General features: G+C 40.9%; 1 protein-coding gene across 1 annotated transcript in view; it reads right to left on the bottom strand.

The window, feature by feature from the left end:
- The window catches only part of CPS1 (carbamoyl-phosphate synthase 1), a 126,218-nt gene that overhangs the window by 19,353 nt on the left and 92,795 nt on the right, over nucleotides 1-14,070 (bottom strand). The window contains exons 26-31 of the mRNA XM_044241522.1: nucleotides 12,004-12,198; nucleotides 11,512-11,579; nucleotides 9,172-9,247; nucleotides 4,776-4,853; nucleotides 1,958-2,065; nucleotides 216-305 (exon numbers count right to left, since the gene is read on the bottom strand). Of these exons, the coding sequence (XP_044097457.1) occupies nucleotides 216-305; nucleotides 1,958-2,065; nucleotides 4,776-4,853; nucleotides 9,172-9,247; nucleotides 11,512-11,579; nucleotides 12,004-12,198 (615 nt within the window). The remainder of the gene's footprint in view (nucleotides 1-215; nucleotides 306-1,957; nucleotides 2,066-4,775; nucleotides 4,854-9,171; nucleotides 9,248-11,511; nucleotides 11,580-12,003; nucleotides 12,199-14,070) is intronic.

Here is a 14,070-nt window from a genome sequence, read left to right as displayed (position 1 = left end):
TTCCATAAGGTGACTGACATTTCAGTGCCACCAAAGGCCTCTGCCTTCCAGCAGGGCAGGCCTTCTGTGCTGGGCAACGACCCACACTCCAACAGGAACAGCTGCAGGAATCTCTGCTGCTCCGTCTGCGCTCATGGAGGAGACCACCAGAGGGGCGCAAACCAACACAACCTGACACAGCTTGGTGTCCACTCAGGCACTTCAGCATTTCTTACCAAGACATCGTTGCCTTTGACAAGAAACTGGACGTTGAATGGGCCAGAGATGGCAAAAGCCTTGGCAATCTTTCGGGTAGCATCCTTCACCTAGATCGAAAGGAAAATGACATAGTGCTAAAGAGCACAGCTTGGTTACAAAACACGAAAAAAAAAACACCTCAAATTTAGATTTTTAAAATTTCTTTTAACAGAGAGCTACACCTCCACTAATAATAATAACAGTCATAATGGCAATAATATTAATAAAAATAATGATAATAGCAGCCACTAACAGGCATCTATCAACAAAATAATAATACATAATAAATGTCCGTAACCGACTAGCAAGAAAAAGAACAAATAGCTTGACAAAATTATCTTTCTGCCGAATGTCCCTATCTCCCTGCCATTGTATACTGCGCTTTTATTCTGAGGGCTAAATGGAATTCTGTCAGTCCAGTTGCGTCAGCCCCAGAAACCGCAGTCCAAACTTCCTATCAACCTCACAACCTACCTGCGGAGAAGAGCAAGCCCTGAAATTACACGGCACTGCAAAGACACCAGAGATACTTCTTTGTTGTGTTTTTCTGCTACCCTGGACTCTACCTGGGTAGATATGGTCAGAAAGAAATGACGTCTCCTTGCCAGGAAGCTCCGCATGTCACATAAACAGATCCCTACATCCAACCGGAGCCAGACGGTACCCATGCAATGAGGGGTCGCTGACAGCAAGACACAAGAGCTCCTTGTTCATTACTTTTACAAGAGGGACTCAGCAGCTTAATTAGTTATAAAAGGGAGGAGAGTCCATGGCATATCAAACTCTAAGAGATTCCGAAAAATCTGAGTCCTTGAGGTCATTTACGCTGACATGATCAACTAAAGCACACTTGAAATCCAGGGATGTTGTTCTCTTAGGCAGCGGGTGTTACAATATATCCTGATGCCTTCCTGACAAGAACGAGGTGAGACCTTCAGAATCCAGCCCAGTGTACAGCCAGACAGGCCTACGTAGATGTGGATGGCAGGGTTATGGGTAAGTCTCACTGAAAAAGCCAAGCCTGACCTAACGTACCTAAAGAGTAAAGGAACAACCACGTGAATGATGGTCTCTGAGGCTGCCTAGCAGAGCTTACTGAGTACTGAGGCATCATTCTTGGGAAGGTCTTTAAAGCAATGGTTCCCAAGGAGAGGTTGAAAGAGACCTAATCAGAAAGTTCTGGTATGAGATGAGGGTAAGGGTGGACAGTGAAAACAAAGGTTCAAGAAGGTTCCTCTGTGACTGCTGCATACCTGCTTCTAATTGAGAAGCACGGCTTTATAGGCCGCTCACCTAAGTGGCTCTCAAACATGGGAATCATCTACAGCAGTGTTCTCCAGATGGGGTCCCCAGACCAACAGCAACAACAGCAACGTCACTTGGGGACTTGTTAAAAATGCAAACTTGGGGCCCTGCTCAGAACTACTCAATCAGGAACTGGGGGTGGAGTCCAGCCATCTGTAGATGAGCAAGTTCCCCAGGTTGTTATGCTGAAGCTCAAGAACCGGTACCCAGCACGCAAGCAAGTGGGCTCAAAAGGGCAGGAAGGGCCTCAAAAGGGCAGTATTTTATCTCTAAAATACTCAGCAGGCTCAGAACAGGAAAATTCCCCTCATAATTGCATTTCACCTGGGGCATGTCCTACATTGCTCCCTAGTTAAAAAAATTTTTTTCTTAATCTTTGCTTTTTCCCTTTCCACTTTTCTTGATAAATCATGACCTTTTCGATGGCTCCTTGGCTGATGGTTTGTGTGGGCAGCATCAGAGTAGCATCTCCTGAGTGGACGCCGGCATCTTCCACGTGCTCAGAAATGGCATGGGAGATTACCTGGCCAAGAGAAGATTTTAGAAAGAGTTGTCAGGCACCTACTTCAGGGAAGCTACTGCCCCTCCACCCTGTCTCTCTCCACCCCCCCACCCCACCGCATTCTAACAGATGCCTGGAGCATTGACCAATTACTCTGCAGAGTCTTTGGGTGAGACAATCACATAAAGCCACATGCATGGACTCGCCTCCCCGCTGTAGAGTGACAGACTGACCCCCGGGGGCAGCTGACAGTGGCTGAGCTGACCTCCCTCCTTCATTGATTAGAATGGGTACGAATCAGGAAAATATGATAGCTGGACTAAGTCATGTTGACTTAAGAACAGAGAGGAATCTAGAGTATTTGGGGCACACTGGAGGGATCTTTATCTTTTCCTTCCAGGTTAGCGTTTAAACACTAGATGAGATGGGAGAGGTAACTATCCAGCGAGGTGCATGTATAACTTAGGTGGACCAGAAAAAAGACTGAAGATCTAGAGCAAGAGATTTTTTTTTTTTTTAAGATTTTTTATTTATTTATTTGACAGACAGAGATCACAGGTAGGCAGAGAGGCAGGCAGAGAGAAAGGAGGAGGAAGCAGGCTCCCTGCTGAGCAGAGAGCCCCATGCAGGGCTTTATCCCAGGACCCTGGGACCATGACCTGAGCCGAAGGCAGAGGCTTCACCCACTGAGCCACCCAGGCGCCCCTAGAGCAAGAGATTTTTTAATTAAAATTTGAGAAAGAAGGGGAAGCAAGAAGAAAATATTCTTATCTTCTCTTACAGGTAAGGAAACTAAGGCAAGATAAGAAGAAATAACCCAAGTGCATGTGACTGCTGTATGGCAAGTCAGATTTGAAGCCCTTATCTGTCACACTGCAAAGTTTATGGTCTCAGTCACCATAACCTGAACATTAATAGCATGTGTGTCTTTGGGAAGTGATAAAGCTGACAGTCGGGGAGAATAATTGGGTAACTGTAAAAGACTTAAATAAATTATAGAGATAACTTGTTTATCAGATTTATAAATGACTTAAAGCAGAGTAACGTTTGAGTCTCCTGCTGTCACTTAGGAGCTCTGTGACCTGGGCAAGGTACTTTATCTCTTCAGCCTTGGTTCCTGATAAGGCAGTGCTAACAATGGTATCGGTCTCATAGAATGTTTGTAAGGGTAAGAGAGAAAGCATATATAGTGTCTGACATGATATTTAGTGCATAGTAAGCATTCAGATTCTTTTATAGTGTCTAGAAATGGGGAGGCACTACTCCCACCAAGCTCTGAAAAGAATCATAATATAGCTGAAGCACTATTTCCATTTCAGAGTGTGACTATTTAAAAAAATTGTGAGTAACCTGGAACATTTCCAAAAGAAGGAGTCCAGGATGATAAGCAATGGTTGATGTCTGAGAGAAGCTTAGATTAAGAGCATATCCTAGCAAGCTGGAGCCAAATCAGGCCAACAGACGAGCATTATATTTGAAAAAAACACAAATGTCTCCAGGCTAGTCTTACATTCTCCACGTTGACATTGGTAAGATCACATCGCTCTCATTTTATACCAGAGTCTCAAATATTTAAAACATTGAAAAGGAGGAAAGATTAAACATATGATCTACAATTCTGAAGGCCAGAAGGTCAGGAATGAAAAAATTCCAGGGAAGCAGACTTTACCTCAAAAGAAGGAATAAATGAGATGTCCATATGACATCTTTCAGTCTGACAACTTTCTGCGCTCTGTATAACCAAAGTTGTTAATCAGAAAATAAGTGACCCCTTTCTGGGGATGCTGTAAAGAAAATGTTCATCCTTTGGGGTATGGGGTTGAAATAAATGATTTCTAAGGGTGCTTAAACTCAGGATTATATGATTCTGTAGTAAGAAATCATTACTGATGTGTATATATACACATCAGTAATGATTTCTAAACAACCCTACTTTGAACTATTAATCTGCAAGACCAAAAAGACAAAAAGATTTCACATTTTCAGTAGTGTTTTGAAGTATCTACAAAGTAGAAAATGAAGGACAGTTCTTTAAAAATTTTTTCATTAAAGCAAATAAAATGACATGGACTCCCTAAAACATTACTTCCTATATATCAAGATAAATCATAAATGCCTTATTAGTACAACTAGCAAACCTAAGGAAAGCATTCTTCACATTTTCATTTTTCACTGAAGTTGGAGGCATTCACTGTACTAGAAATACAGATGTGATCTGGTAAGCTAATTTTATGTTATTATCCTTATCCACCCGGCTCTGTTTAGTTTTGTCTTTATTAATGCAATAAAAAGGTGGAGGCTGGGAAATCAAGAGAGGAGAAAAACTAGGGATTCAATTAGGAACTTCAGAAAGACAAGTATTAGATGTTTTTATAATACCCATTGAAACATAAAAGGAAACCCACAGACCAAAGAAAATGAGAGAGAAAAATCTATTCAAGAAGAATGAGGAGTACAGGATGATAATTAATTTTGAATATCATCAAAGAGAAATCCTAACGTATGAAACACAGGATATATGATACCCGTGACACATACACTAAGTTGTCAGTGAATCTGAAAATTTCTGGACTGAGCCACTCGTCCACTATTCTTAGAGACCTGTTTTGTAGAAATCAGGACCTCTAATCTGTTTCAAAACTGCCAAATCGGGGATGGGGGTGCGGAGGGGACAGGTGGAAGAAACGTGATGGGGAGGCAGAGATCTAGGAGATGGGGATAAAGCACTTACCCTTCCATCTTTGCCGACAGCATCCATTTCCACTTCCCGGGCCCCCTCAATAAATTTCGTCAGCACCACTGGGTGTTCCTGTCATTGAGGAAAAGAGAAGGGCAGAATCCTTAGCTGACATGTGTATAGTGTCAAGTGAAAATTGCATCCCGGAAGTAAATCTCAGTGTAATCCTTGCGAAGACCTTAATGCTCAACACACTACGCAAACCCCTTAGCCAATTTGTTGGGTAATAACAATGTCATTCTCTGCTTTCAGGGAGGGAGAGGGTCTTTCTTCAGTCGTGAGTCCTCAGTCAACTGAACATGAGTGCTGAAATTTCAAATACAGACTTTAAAGTGAATAACAGGAAAGAGGGGGCTAAGGAGAGGGTCGAATGGGGGAGTTATGACTATTTCTCTATTTTACTTATAACTGTGTATTTTTCTTGGTTCTAGTTCTTTCTCTCTTTGTACACTTGCCTTTTCCAAGTGCTGCAATTTCCTAAATCACTTCTTTCCAGGAGACTGTGAAAGAAATTAGGAGGAGAATCTCATTTTGTTTTGGTTTTGTTAGGTCCAAGATGGAATCCATTACGTGGAACTGACATGCCTTATATCACTTCGAAAGCATGGCATTTGCAGCATTTCTTTTTATTAATCTTAAAACATTCTTCCTTTCTCCACTGTTTTACACCCTTTTCCTTCTCGAAGTTCTCCCCATTCTCAGCTCCTTCATGACAGTGCAGTGATGCCCTCCACCTTAGGACCACTGCTTGCTTTTTCCAGACAAAATGAATAGGTTGACTCATGACCTATAGGGTTCAGGCATCTCTTCTCAAAGCCCCAGGCACCAGCAACACACCACTTGCCTTCTAATCAGACTCTGCTTTTCCCTGTCTCTATGCCTCTCTCCCCCAAATGCATCCCACTTTCTCTCCTCAGCTGTGTCTTTCAAGTCTCAACTCATGCTTCAAGCCCTGACACAAAAGCTACCTCCTCCCCTAAGCCTTCTCCAAACATCTCCCTTCCTTCTGAACACAAACCCCCTTTGCCCACCATCATGGAGTTCATCTCATGCATATGTGTCAAATTTAATGTATCTCATCTTCTTGAGTAGAACACTTGAAATTGAAAGGAATTTTGTGGAAAATTCAAAAGAACCAGTGTTTTATGCTATAAAGAACTTTCTCTCTCCTATTAAATGAGGAAAATTTTCATACTTCCTTTTCTTCAAAACCCAACTGGACATGCAACTATCTATTAGCCAAGGGGAGTGGGGGAGATTCCTTTCCATCTCTGTTCCCTCTTCTTTAAATATCTGATGTTTATTGCATCAGGCCTACTGGAGCTGTGTTGAGACCTATATGGGATTTTTTTTCCTATATTTTGATGATAATAGCATGATTTAAAACAAAGTTACCAGCTGTCTTAGCTTCCCTAGCCAAGTCTGAGACAGGAATCCTTGTTCAAGTGATCTACGGAGGGAATTAGAAAAGCAGGATGGGACAACAGGAAAAGGTTCATATGTCGGTAGTCTCAGTGGAAACTGAACTTGGCTTTACTCCACAGGGGGCTCTGGAGGATGAACTGCAACACAGAGTAAGTCCCACCATGAGGCAAAGGTTGCTCACTGGTCAGTGTTTTGAGGGTGGTGTGGAGGTGAGGTATCTTGCCTCCGTGCTGAAGAAGCTCCCATTTGACTGAGAGTAGTTACCCAGAGAAGAAGTACAGCTGGTCAGTATTACCAGCTGTCACTACAGTTAGGGGCAGGTGCTTCTACAGATGAAGGGATCTGAGTGGGGCCATGACCGCATCCACCATCCTGGCCATTTGGACAAATGTATGAAAAAGTCCTTACCATGTTGAGAAAGAAAATCTCTTAATAAATTTCAATCTTTCTGCAATATTATACATTGTCAGCCTTCCTAAGACACTTTCCACCTTTGATATCCATAAACTACATTTTCTTATTTCTTTGTCAGGCTCCTCCATGGTTCCTTTTCCTTTACTCGGCCCTTACCTGCTGGTATCCCTCTTGTCTCTGTCTTAGCTATTTCACTCCCTCTGTCCTCTCACCTTGGTGATTGCCTCCTTCTCAAAACTCTAAAATGATATGCTATTCATTTCCAAAACTATATGTACATATCTATCACTAACCAAAACCTTGAGTCTCAATTTAAAATCTGTATAACCCACTGCTTTTGAAGCATCTGCACTTGGGTTTCTCATAGGCATCTTCCATAAAAGGTCAAATATTAAATATATGATTTCTTTCTCTAAAATTTCTCCTTCTCGCATTCCCTATTTTAATAAATGGTACCACCATCCATCTAATTGTCCAAGGCAGTGGCTCAGGAGCCATCCTTTATCAGATACTCTCTTACCCTCTGCCTCTATTCGCTCACTAATTGCCTTCACTGAACATTCTAAATATTCTAGAATACATGTAATTCTTTTTTAGCGTTACTATCATTACCTGCTCCAAGGTGCTGTCATCTCTACCCTGAGCTATAGCAATAGCCCCTAATCTTTTTCCATGAAAGCAGTCTGGCCCCAGACTCATTATAACTGACAAGATTCTCTTATCTGTCCCTGCCTACTCTTCTACTCTTCCACCTGTGTAGTGTCCTAGCCATATACTAAATGCTTTCTCAGTTTCTAGAAACTCCATTTTTTTCCTCAGCTTTGAACCGGTGCCTGGGCTGCCCTTTCTTCCTACTCACACCCACAATGAAATCTTTTCAACCCGTTAATTCTAAATCAACCATTTTAAATTAATTTTAAAAACCCTCCTTTAGGGATGGCCCCCAATACACTTACACTCACCCTCATCCTGTATTTTCTTACTGCAGTGCTCATTGTATTTCATGTAATTAACTGAAGACTGATGTCCCTAGTAAAGAGTCCCCTGTGAGAGGAGACGGTATCTCTCTTTGTATGAGTGTAGCCCCGATACTGAGAACAGTGCCATAATACACAATATAGCAGGTGCTAAACATGAATGAAGACATAAATAGTTGAGTGATTGATGGGGACTGATTTTATTCTAGATTCACTGAACTGAGTATCCCAGATTCTGCTGTATTTTGAAGAGGACACCTGAATCAGAATGTTCTCAATCAGGATATCTCCATGACAAAACTTTGGTCTAGTAGAGGCTCTATCAATATACTAGCAGAAAAAAATATTTTTAAAACTATTCAATGAGTAGAGGTCCCGTGGGATACAATGTCCCAGGCAGAAAAGAGAGGGCACCTGCTTCCTCATTTACACGAGCCCAGCTGGTTCTAACTATTGGTTTTTCAAACGGAGAGCATGCCCGATCCCTTGGCAGGAAGTCGGATAGAGAAGACAGTGTCTTGCTCCAGTCCGCATTAATGAAAACTGACCCACAGAGGGGATGCCCCCCTCAGCTATCTGACTTTCACAGAAGTAAATTCAAAATCTGCTTGGTTTTCTTTTTTACACTCTTTGTCTTTCTCACCCTTTACTCTTATCCACTCTCTTCACTGACCCAGTGTCCTGGGGAGCAACCACCCTACAGAAGGGATGTCTGACTTCATGAGCAGGAACAGTCCATGCTCTTTCTTCCTCTTTGAAATGCTGCTGACTTCACTCTTTAGATCCCTCCAAATTCCACTTGCCTAACATCAAACTCTTCTCTATGAGTTGTGCTCTCTGTCTAAACAAAACAAAACAAAACAAAAAAAACCCAACAAGCCTTTGAAAGCTTTTAAAAGGAGAACACTACATTCATCCTTTACAGGACAAGGTCTTCAGATCGCTAACCTCACTGGGTAAATCTTAATTGGATCACACTGAGGTAATACCAAGGGAGAAAGTAAAAGCTGAGGGTAATGGAGGAAGGTGGTTGAATCACCACAAAATTATAAACATTTTTATTAACTGACAAATGGAATGTACCAAAATGAAAAAAAGTCAAAAGGTGAGCAAAGGGGTTTACTGTTAAAATTGCAGGGTTAACTAAGGCAAAGTCTCTCCAAGTGTGAGAATTAAAAACCAGGAAAGCCCTCACTGATACACGATAAGATTGGCTAGGCAGTCCTTGAGGCTAGGAACCCGAGGGGTAACTTGATCAGCATCTAACTTATGAACAAAGAAGGATACTTATACGCCCTAACTCCGGAAGGCTAAAATCAGATCTGTGTTGTGATCAAATATGCACTGGTCGTCTTCTACCACTGACTCGAAGGATCTAAACACAATTAAATGCATTTGAGTTTTCTTATTCCCATATATAGGAAACTACTGAGTAGGGAGAAAGAAAAAAAAAAAAAAAGGTGGGGGGGAAACTATCCTAACATAGTATGAAAAGAAAAACATATGAAATAAGGTAGCAATTAATACTGAAATAAGGTAGAAGTAAAAGTCATAAGGAGGAAATCGGATACTACCTGAGAGACTCTAGTGGCTTCCTCTAGGAATTTTTTCATCTCATCCTCAGAGAATACCACATTCATAGCTGACCCACTGGAAAAAAGAAGAGGACAGGTCAGTTTCTTTCACCACTTTGGAGGAAAAGCATGCTAGACTTCATTGTTTCTCAGAACAGTTCAGGCTATCTCTAGTTTCAGTCTGGACTGAATAAGAAGATACTTTTTTCTAGATTGAGTCTTTACTCCATTTAATCACCAGAACAATCAACCAAAGTAGAGTCACTCAAGTTAGGAGTAATAGCTGTGATGATGTCCCAAGAGAACCACATAGCTATAGAGATAGCAGTATGCCAAAGTTTGTCCTTTCTGATCCTGTGTTTTCACTCTGCTGGTGCCAGGTAATTCTTAAGCCTTAACAAGATTCATGTTAGGATCCAGCTATTCTTTTTTTTTTTTTTTAAGGTTAATTTATTTAGGGTCACCTGGGCGGCTCAATGGGTTAAAGCCTCTGCCTTTAGCTCAGGTCATGATCCCAGGGTCATGGGATTGAGCCCCACATCAGGCTCTCTGCTCAGCAGGGAGCCTGCTTCCCTCTCTCTCTCTCTCTGCCTGCCTCTCTGCCTACTTGTGATCTCTGTCTGTCAAATAAATAAATAAAATCTTAAAAAAAAAAAGATTTGGGACGCCTGGGTGGCGCATTTGGTTAAAACGACTGCCTCCGGCTCAGGGCGTGATCCTGGAGTCCCGGGATCGAGTCCCACATCAGGCTCCCAGCTCCATGGGGAGTCTGCTTCTCTCTCTGACCTTCTCCTCGCTCATTCTCTCTCTCACTGTCTCTCTCTCTCAAATAAATAAAATAAAATAAAATAAAATAAAATAAAAAAAGATTTATTTATTTATTTGAAAGGGTCGGGGAGAGAGCAAGGAGGGAGGAGCAGAGGGAGAGAATCTTAAGCAGACTCCTTGCTGAGTGTGGAGCCTGACACGGGACTTGATCTCAGGACTCTGAGATGAGGGGCCAAAATCAAGAGTCAGACTCTTAACCGACTGAGCCACCCAGATGTCCAAGGATCTACTTACTCCTTCAGAGGTCATTGACAATGGCTGATCTTAACCCACAGGTCTGCTGTGAAAGCAGGTCATTCTACTACCAGCTAGGTTAGAAAAGTATAAAGTTTTTAGCAACATTTGCAAATATAGCGTACAGTATCTGACTGAAAGATATTCAACTGTGTCCTTATTGATTGCTTGAGAAAGAATGATGATATCAATTTATGCTGAATTTTGATATTTCTAAAGTGAGATCAAAGGGAAGAAGGAGGAGTAAGACGGAAAAAATAAGGAAGAAAAATACTACGTTCCACTTCTTTTTAAAAAGTAACATTCTTTGCTTCTTCTACTCTATTACATATTTTTGCATAAAGAGCTTCCCATGTCTTCATCTATTTAAGACAGGAAGGCTAAGTCAATAACCCTGATAATTCACAGTATAGGGAACTGGTACAAAGAGACAGATTGCAGAGATGAGAAAAGAAGCACAATAGTCAAAGCTGCTTTCTGCAACCCTCCCTCAAATGCCTGTGTTCTTTAAATTAACTTACATTAATACCTCAAAGAAGAAGTATTATTTGACGGTGATTTACACAAAATGTCATTTAAATAAAAAGGGAAGTTTTCCACCTCATTTCAAATTTTTCATTATTTTAAAGGATCCCATCACAAATTCCATTTACACTTTCAAATTGTGCACAGCAAATTGTGTTTCTCTTATTATCCCCTGTTCAGTGAAGTCCTTCCTTACATGTGGTAACATCTGAAGAGAGTAAGTGATAATTCACAACTTCTCCTTTGATGATAGAACTTCGTTTCAAAGTTTAATATAAAAGATCCTCACCGTCTCTGTCCCTCACAATTATAATTCATCCATTAAAAAATGTGATCTCAAAAACTCAAAAAATTCAAACCATCAGAAGGTGCTGGCAACTGTCAGAGATAAGCTGCCATTTCCGCTGACTAGAAAACAGACACTGGAAAGAGATGTCCCAGGTTTTTTTGGTTTTGCTCTTTGGGTTTTTGAATTGTTCTCTTTAATGTGGAACTACCCTCCCTCAGTTGGGCAACAAGATGCCCTAAGCCGCGTTCTAAGACGGAGGACTGTGGACTCTTATTGCTGCCCTCTGAAAGAAAAGCGATAAGCTGAATGACCACGCATAGGTCCTCTCTCTGGCCATCTTGGTTTGGGGGGTGTGGGCGGATTTACAAATCACTACACATTAAAGCCAAGTGCTATCAGCATACCGCATGCAGTTCAGTAGCTCCTGATTTTTAAAGCATTACTTTGGGAAAACAATATATTACCTCAAAACATAGGAAGGTCTCAACAAGCAGGGGTAGCCCACAGAATTCGCGAATTCCAGTGCCTCATTCTAATTAACAGAAACAACAACAACAACAAAGCGCATGAATAGTTTAAAACACTCAATAGAACTGCAGAAAGGCATCTTTAGAACAAATGGTAACACAACTCTTTTTATTCTTTCTCTCAAAAGACACCATTAACATGTAAATTGGACATGGAAACATATAAAATTCCTAGTTTCTAGTTGTAAATATCAATCAAGCTCAAAAATAGTTTGAACGTCTTTCATTGTCCAAATCTTAATGAGAATACTCTTAGCAATTCATAACCAGCATTTAACTGCCCTCATGGAAATATACCAACTTCAAAGTCAAGTCCCTAAGCCTAAGTGCCTCCTGTCTGTCCTGCAGTTAACATCTGCGGTAGTTAACATTCGGGTTGCAACGCTTCGAAAGCCAACATGAAACACAAACCCGTGTTTCTCTCCTTACCAAAGTGTTAACAGCCTTCCAGGGTGCCTGAGCCACCTTCAGCTCGTCCAAGACAGCTGAGAAGATGGAGCGATCCTCAGCCCGGTCGATCTGCAGAGGGCTCGTGCCCATGATCTTGACACCATTCTTGTAGAGAGGGACTGCCAGGTTGTTTGGAATCTGACCCCCCACTGAGATGATGCAGCCGCCGCACGCCTGGAAAAGACACCCACAACATCGGCTGTTAGGGCCACGAAGTGATGGATGAAAACTGCTTCACATGTTGCGACTGTTTCATGTCTCCCATCTGTGGGCAATATTAAGTTATGCCCCCAAAGAGATCAACAAGCTTCATTCCTCCTTTCCAGGCACTTACATGCGAAAATCTATTTGAGAATTCCATACAACGACATGTGACTACCATGTCAGACTTCCACACAACTACACAGGGATGTGTGATATGGACATGTATGACAGAAAAAGGAAATCAAGACAATTAACGTTTTCACCATGCACTCTACTGTAATCAAGTGCTGCTTGGACTACTGTTGTAATCCCCTAAATGGACAGAGATCTCTCCTTTCTAATGTTCACCTCTCCTCTCCCGCTGCCCTCCAGCCCAGGCCTTCACATTCAGATGAATCATCCTACGAAACTGATTCGCCAAATGACTCCTATACTGGACACTCCAAAGTTTCCCTACGCCTAAGGACAAGGTGTACACTCATCACCATCATTAGGACAATGATGGTGTCACCCTTCTTCACCATCATTAGGACAATTTTCTGTCACCCTTCTTCTCAGCACCAAGACCTCCTACTCAGTGTCCCCAACTACGTGCCCTCCCACTAGCAAGCTTTCTGCCCACTTACCCTTCCCCTGCCTTTGCTGCTTCTCTCCTTTTCCCCTCGCTCTTATCTAAACTCCACCATGTCTATACTACAGGCCAATCTACATCCTACCTCCCATTTTTACATCCTCTCTCCTTTCCTGTTACCTTGGCTCTTATCTACAGTACCCAGTAACTGATTTTAGTCCCTGTTTCCTTACTATTTGCCCTGAAAACAGGAATCTTTAACCTTAATCTTCTATTAATAGTCAAAACTTCCGGATTAAAAATAAAAATGCATATCAAAAAAACAAAAATAAAAATAAAAATATAAAACTGCTGAGTCCCAGCTCACTCCAGGAATATATCCTAATCAACCAGGGGTACATGCACCAATCAAGAAAAAGCCCCATCCATCTCATTAAAAGAAGCATTTCTGATGAATGTTCACTTTTTATTTTTAGTAATTACTAGAATGCACTATATTTTGCTTTTCGTTATAGAATGGTCACCATGGTAATAAAACCTACTACTGTGGCTCAGTAACAATCATAGCCTGAAGGTCTCATGAAGTAAACTTTTAAAATTTCAATGTGTATGTAAGATATTGTTATGGATAAATATATTTTATTAATAGAAATATAGGAAGAAAATTCTAGGAAGAAGGTGAAATAGAATTCCAGCTTAAGGAGATAAAAGGAATAAAGAAAAATTTCTGAATTTCAAAAGAAAAAAACCCCATCTTAATTGTCTCTGTGAAACTCCCTCTAACATTTAGTCTTCGTGTCTGCAAAATTAGAACAATATTTACCTGCTTCATAAGGTCACTATATAAGTTAAATAAGATAATAAACATTAAAGGCCTTACACATTGTAAGTGCATAAATAAGACATTGTTATTAATATTAGAAAATATTATTATAACTGATAGACCACTGATCTTGGAATAATTTGTATTTGCCTTAATAACCTACTAATGAATACTGGAACTGCTGAAGTAATAAATATTAACCAAATGTATTTTATCATTATTTGAAATAATTCTGAAATAATCTTAAAAGGGATAAAGCTAATTTGTCTTTGATGAGAGCAATGATAGTAGAGCCTAAGCAAACACCCCACAGTTGAGTGCTTAAATGCCTTGTAAACAGTGTGGAAAACAATAATGCACAGTTCTGCATATTTATAAGTGCTTTTATCAGGTCTCATATTCAATATACATCTTTGCAAAACCTTTAAGAAGATTTATTCTTTGTATT

Source organism: Neovison vison, chromosome 3 (genome assembly GCF_020171115.1).
Source record: "Neovison vison isolate M4711 chromosome 3, ASM_NN_V1, whole genome shotgun sequence".
In the NCBI taxonomy this organism is placed as follows: Eukaryota; Metazoa; Chordata; class Mammalia; order Carnivora; family Mustelidae; genus Neogale; species Neogale vison.
This window is presented reverse-complemented; position numbering and strand designations above follow the sequence as displayed.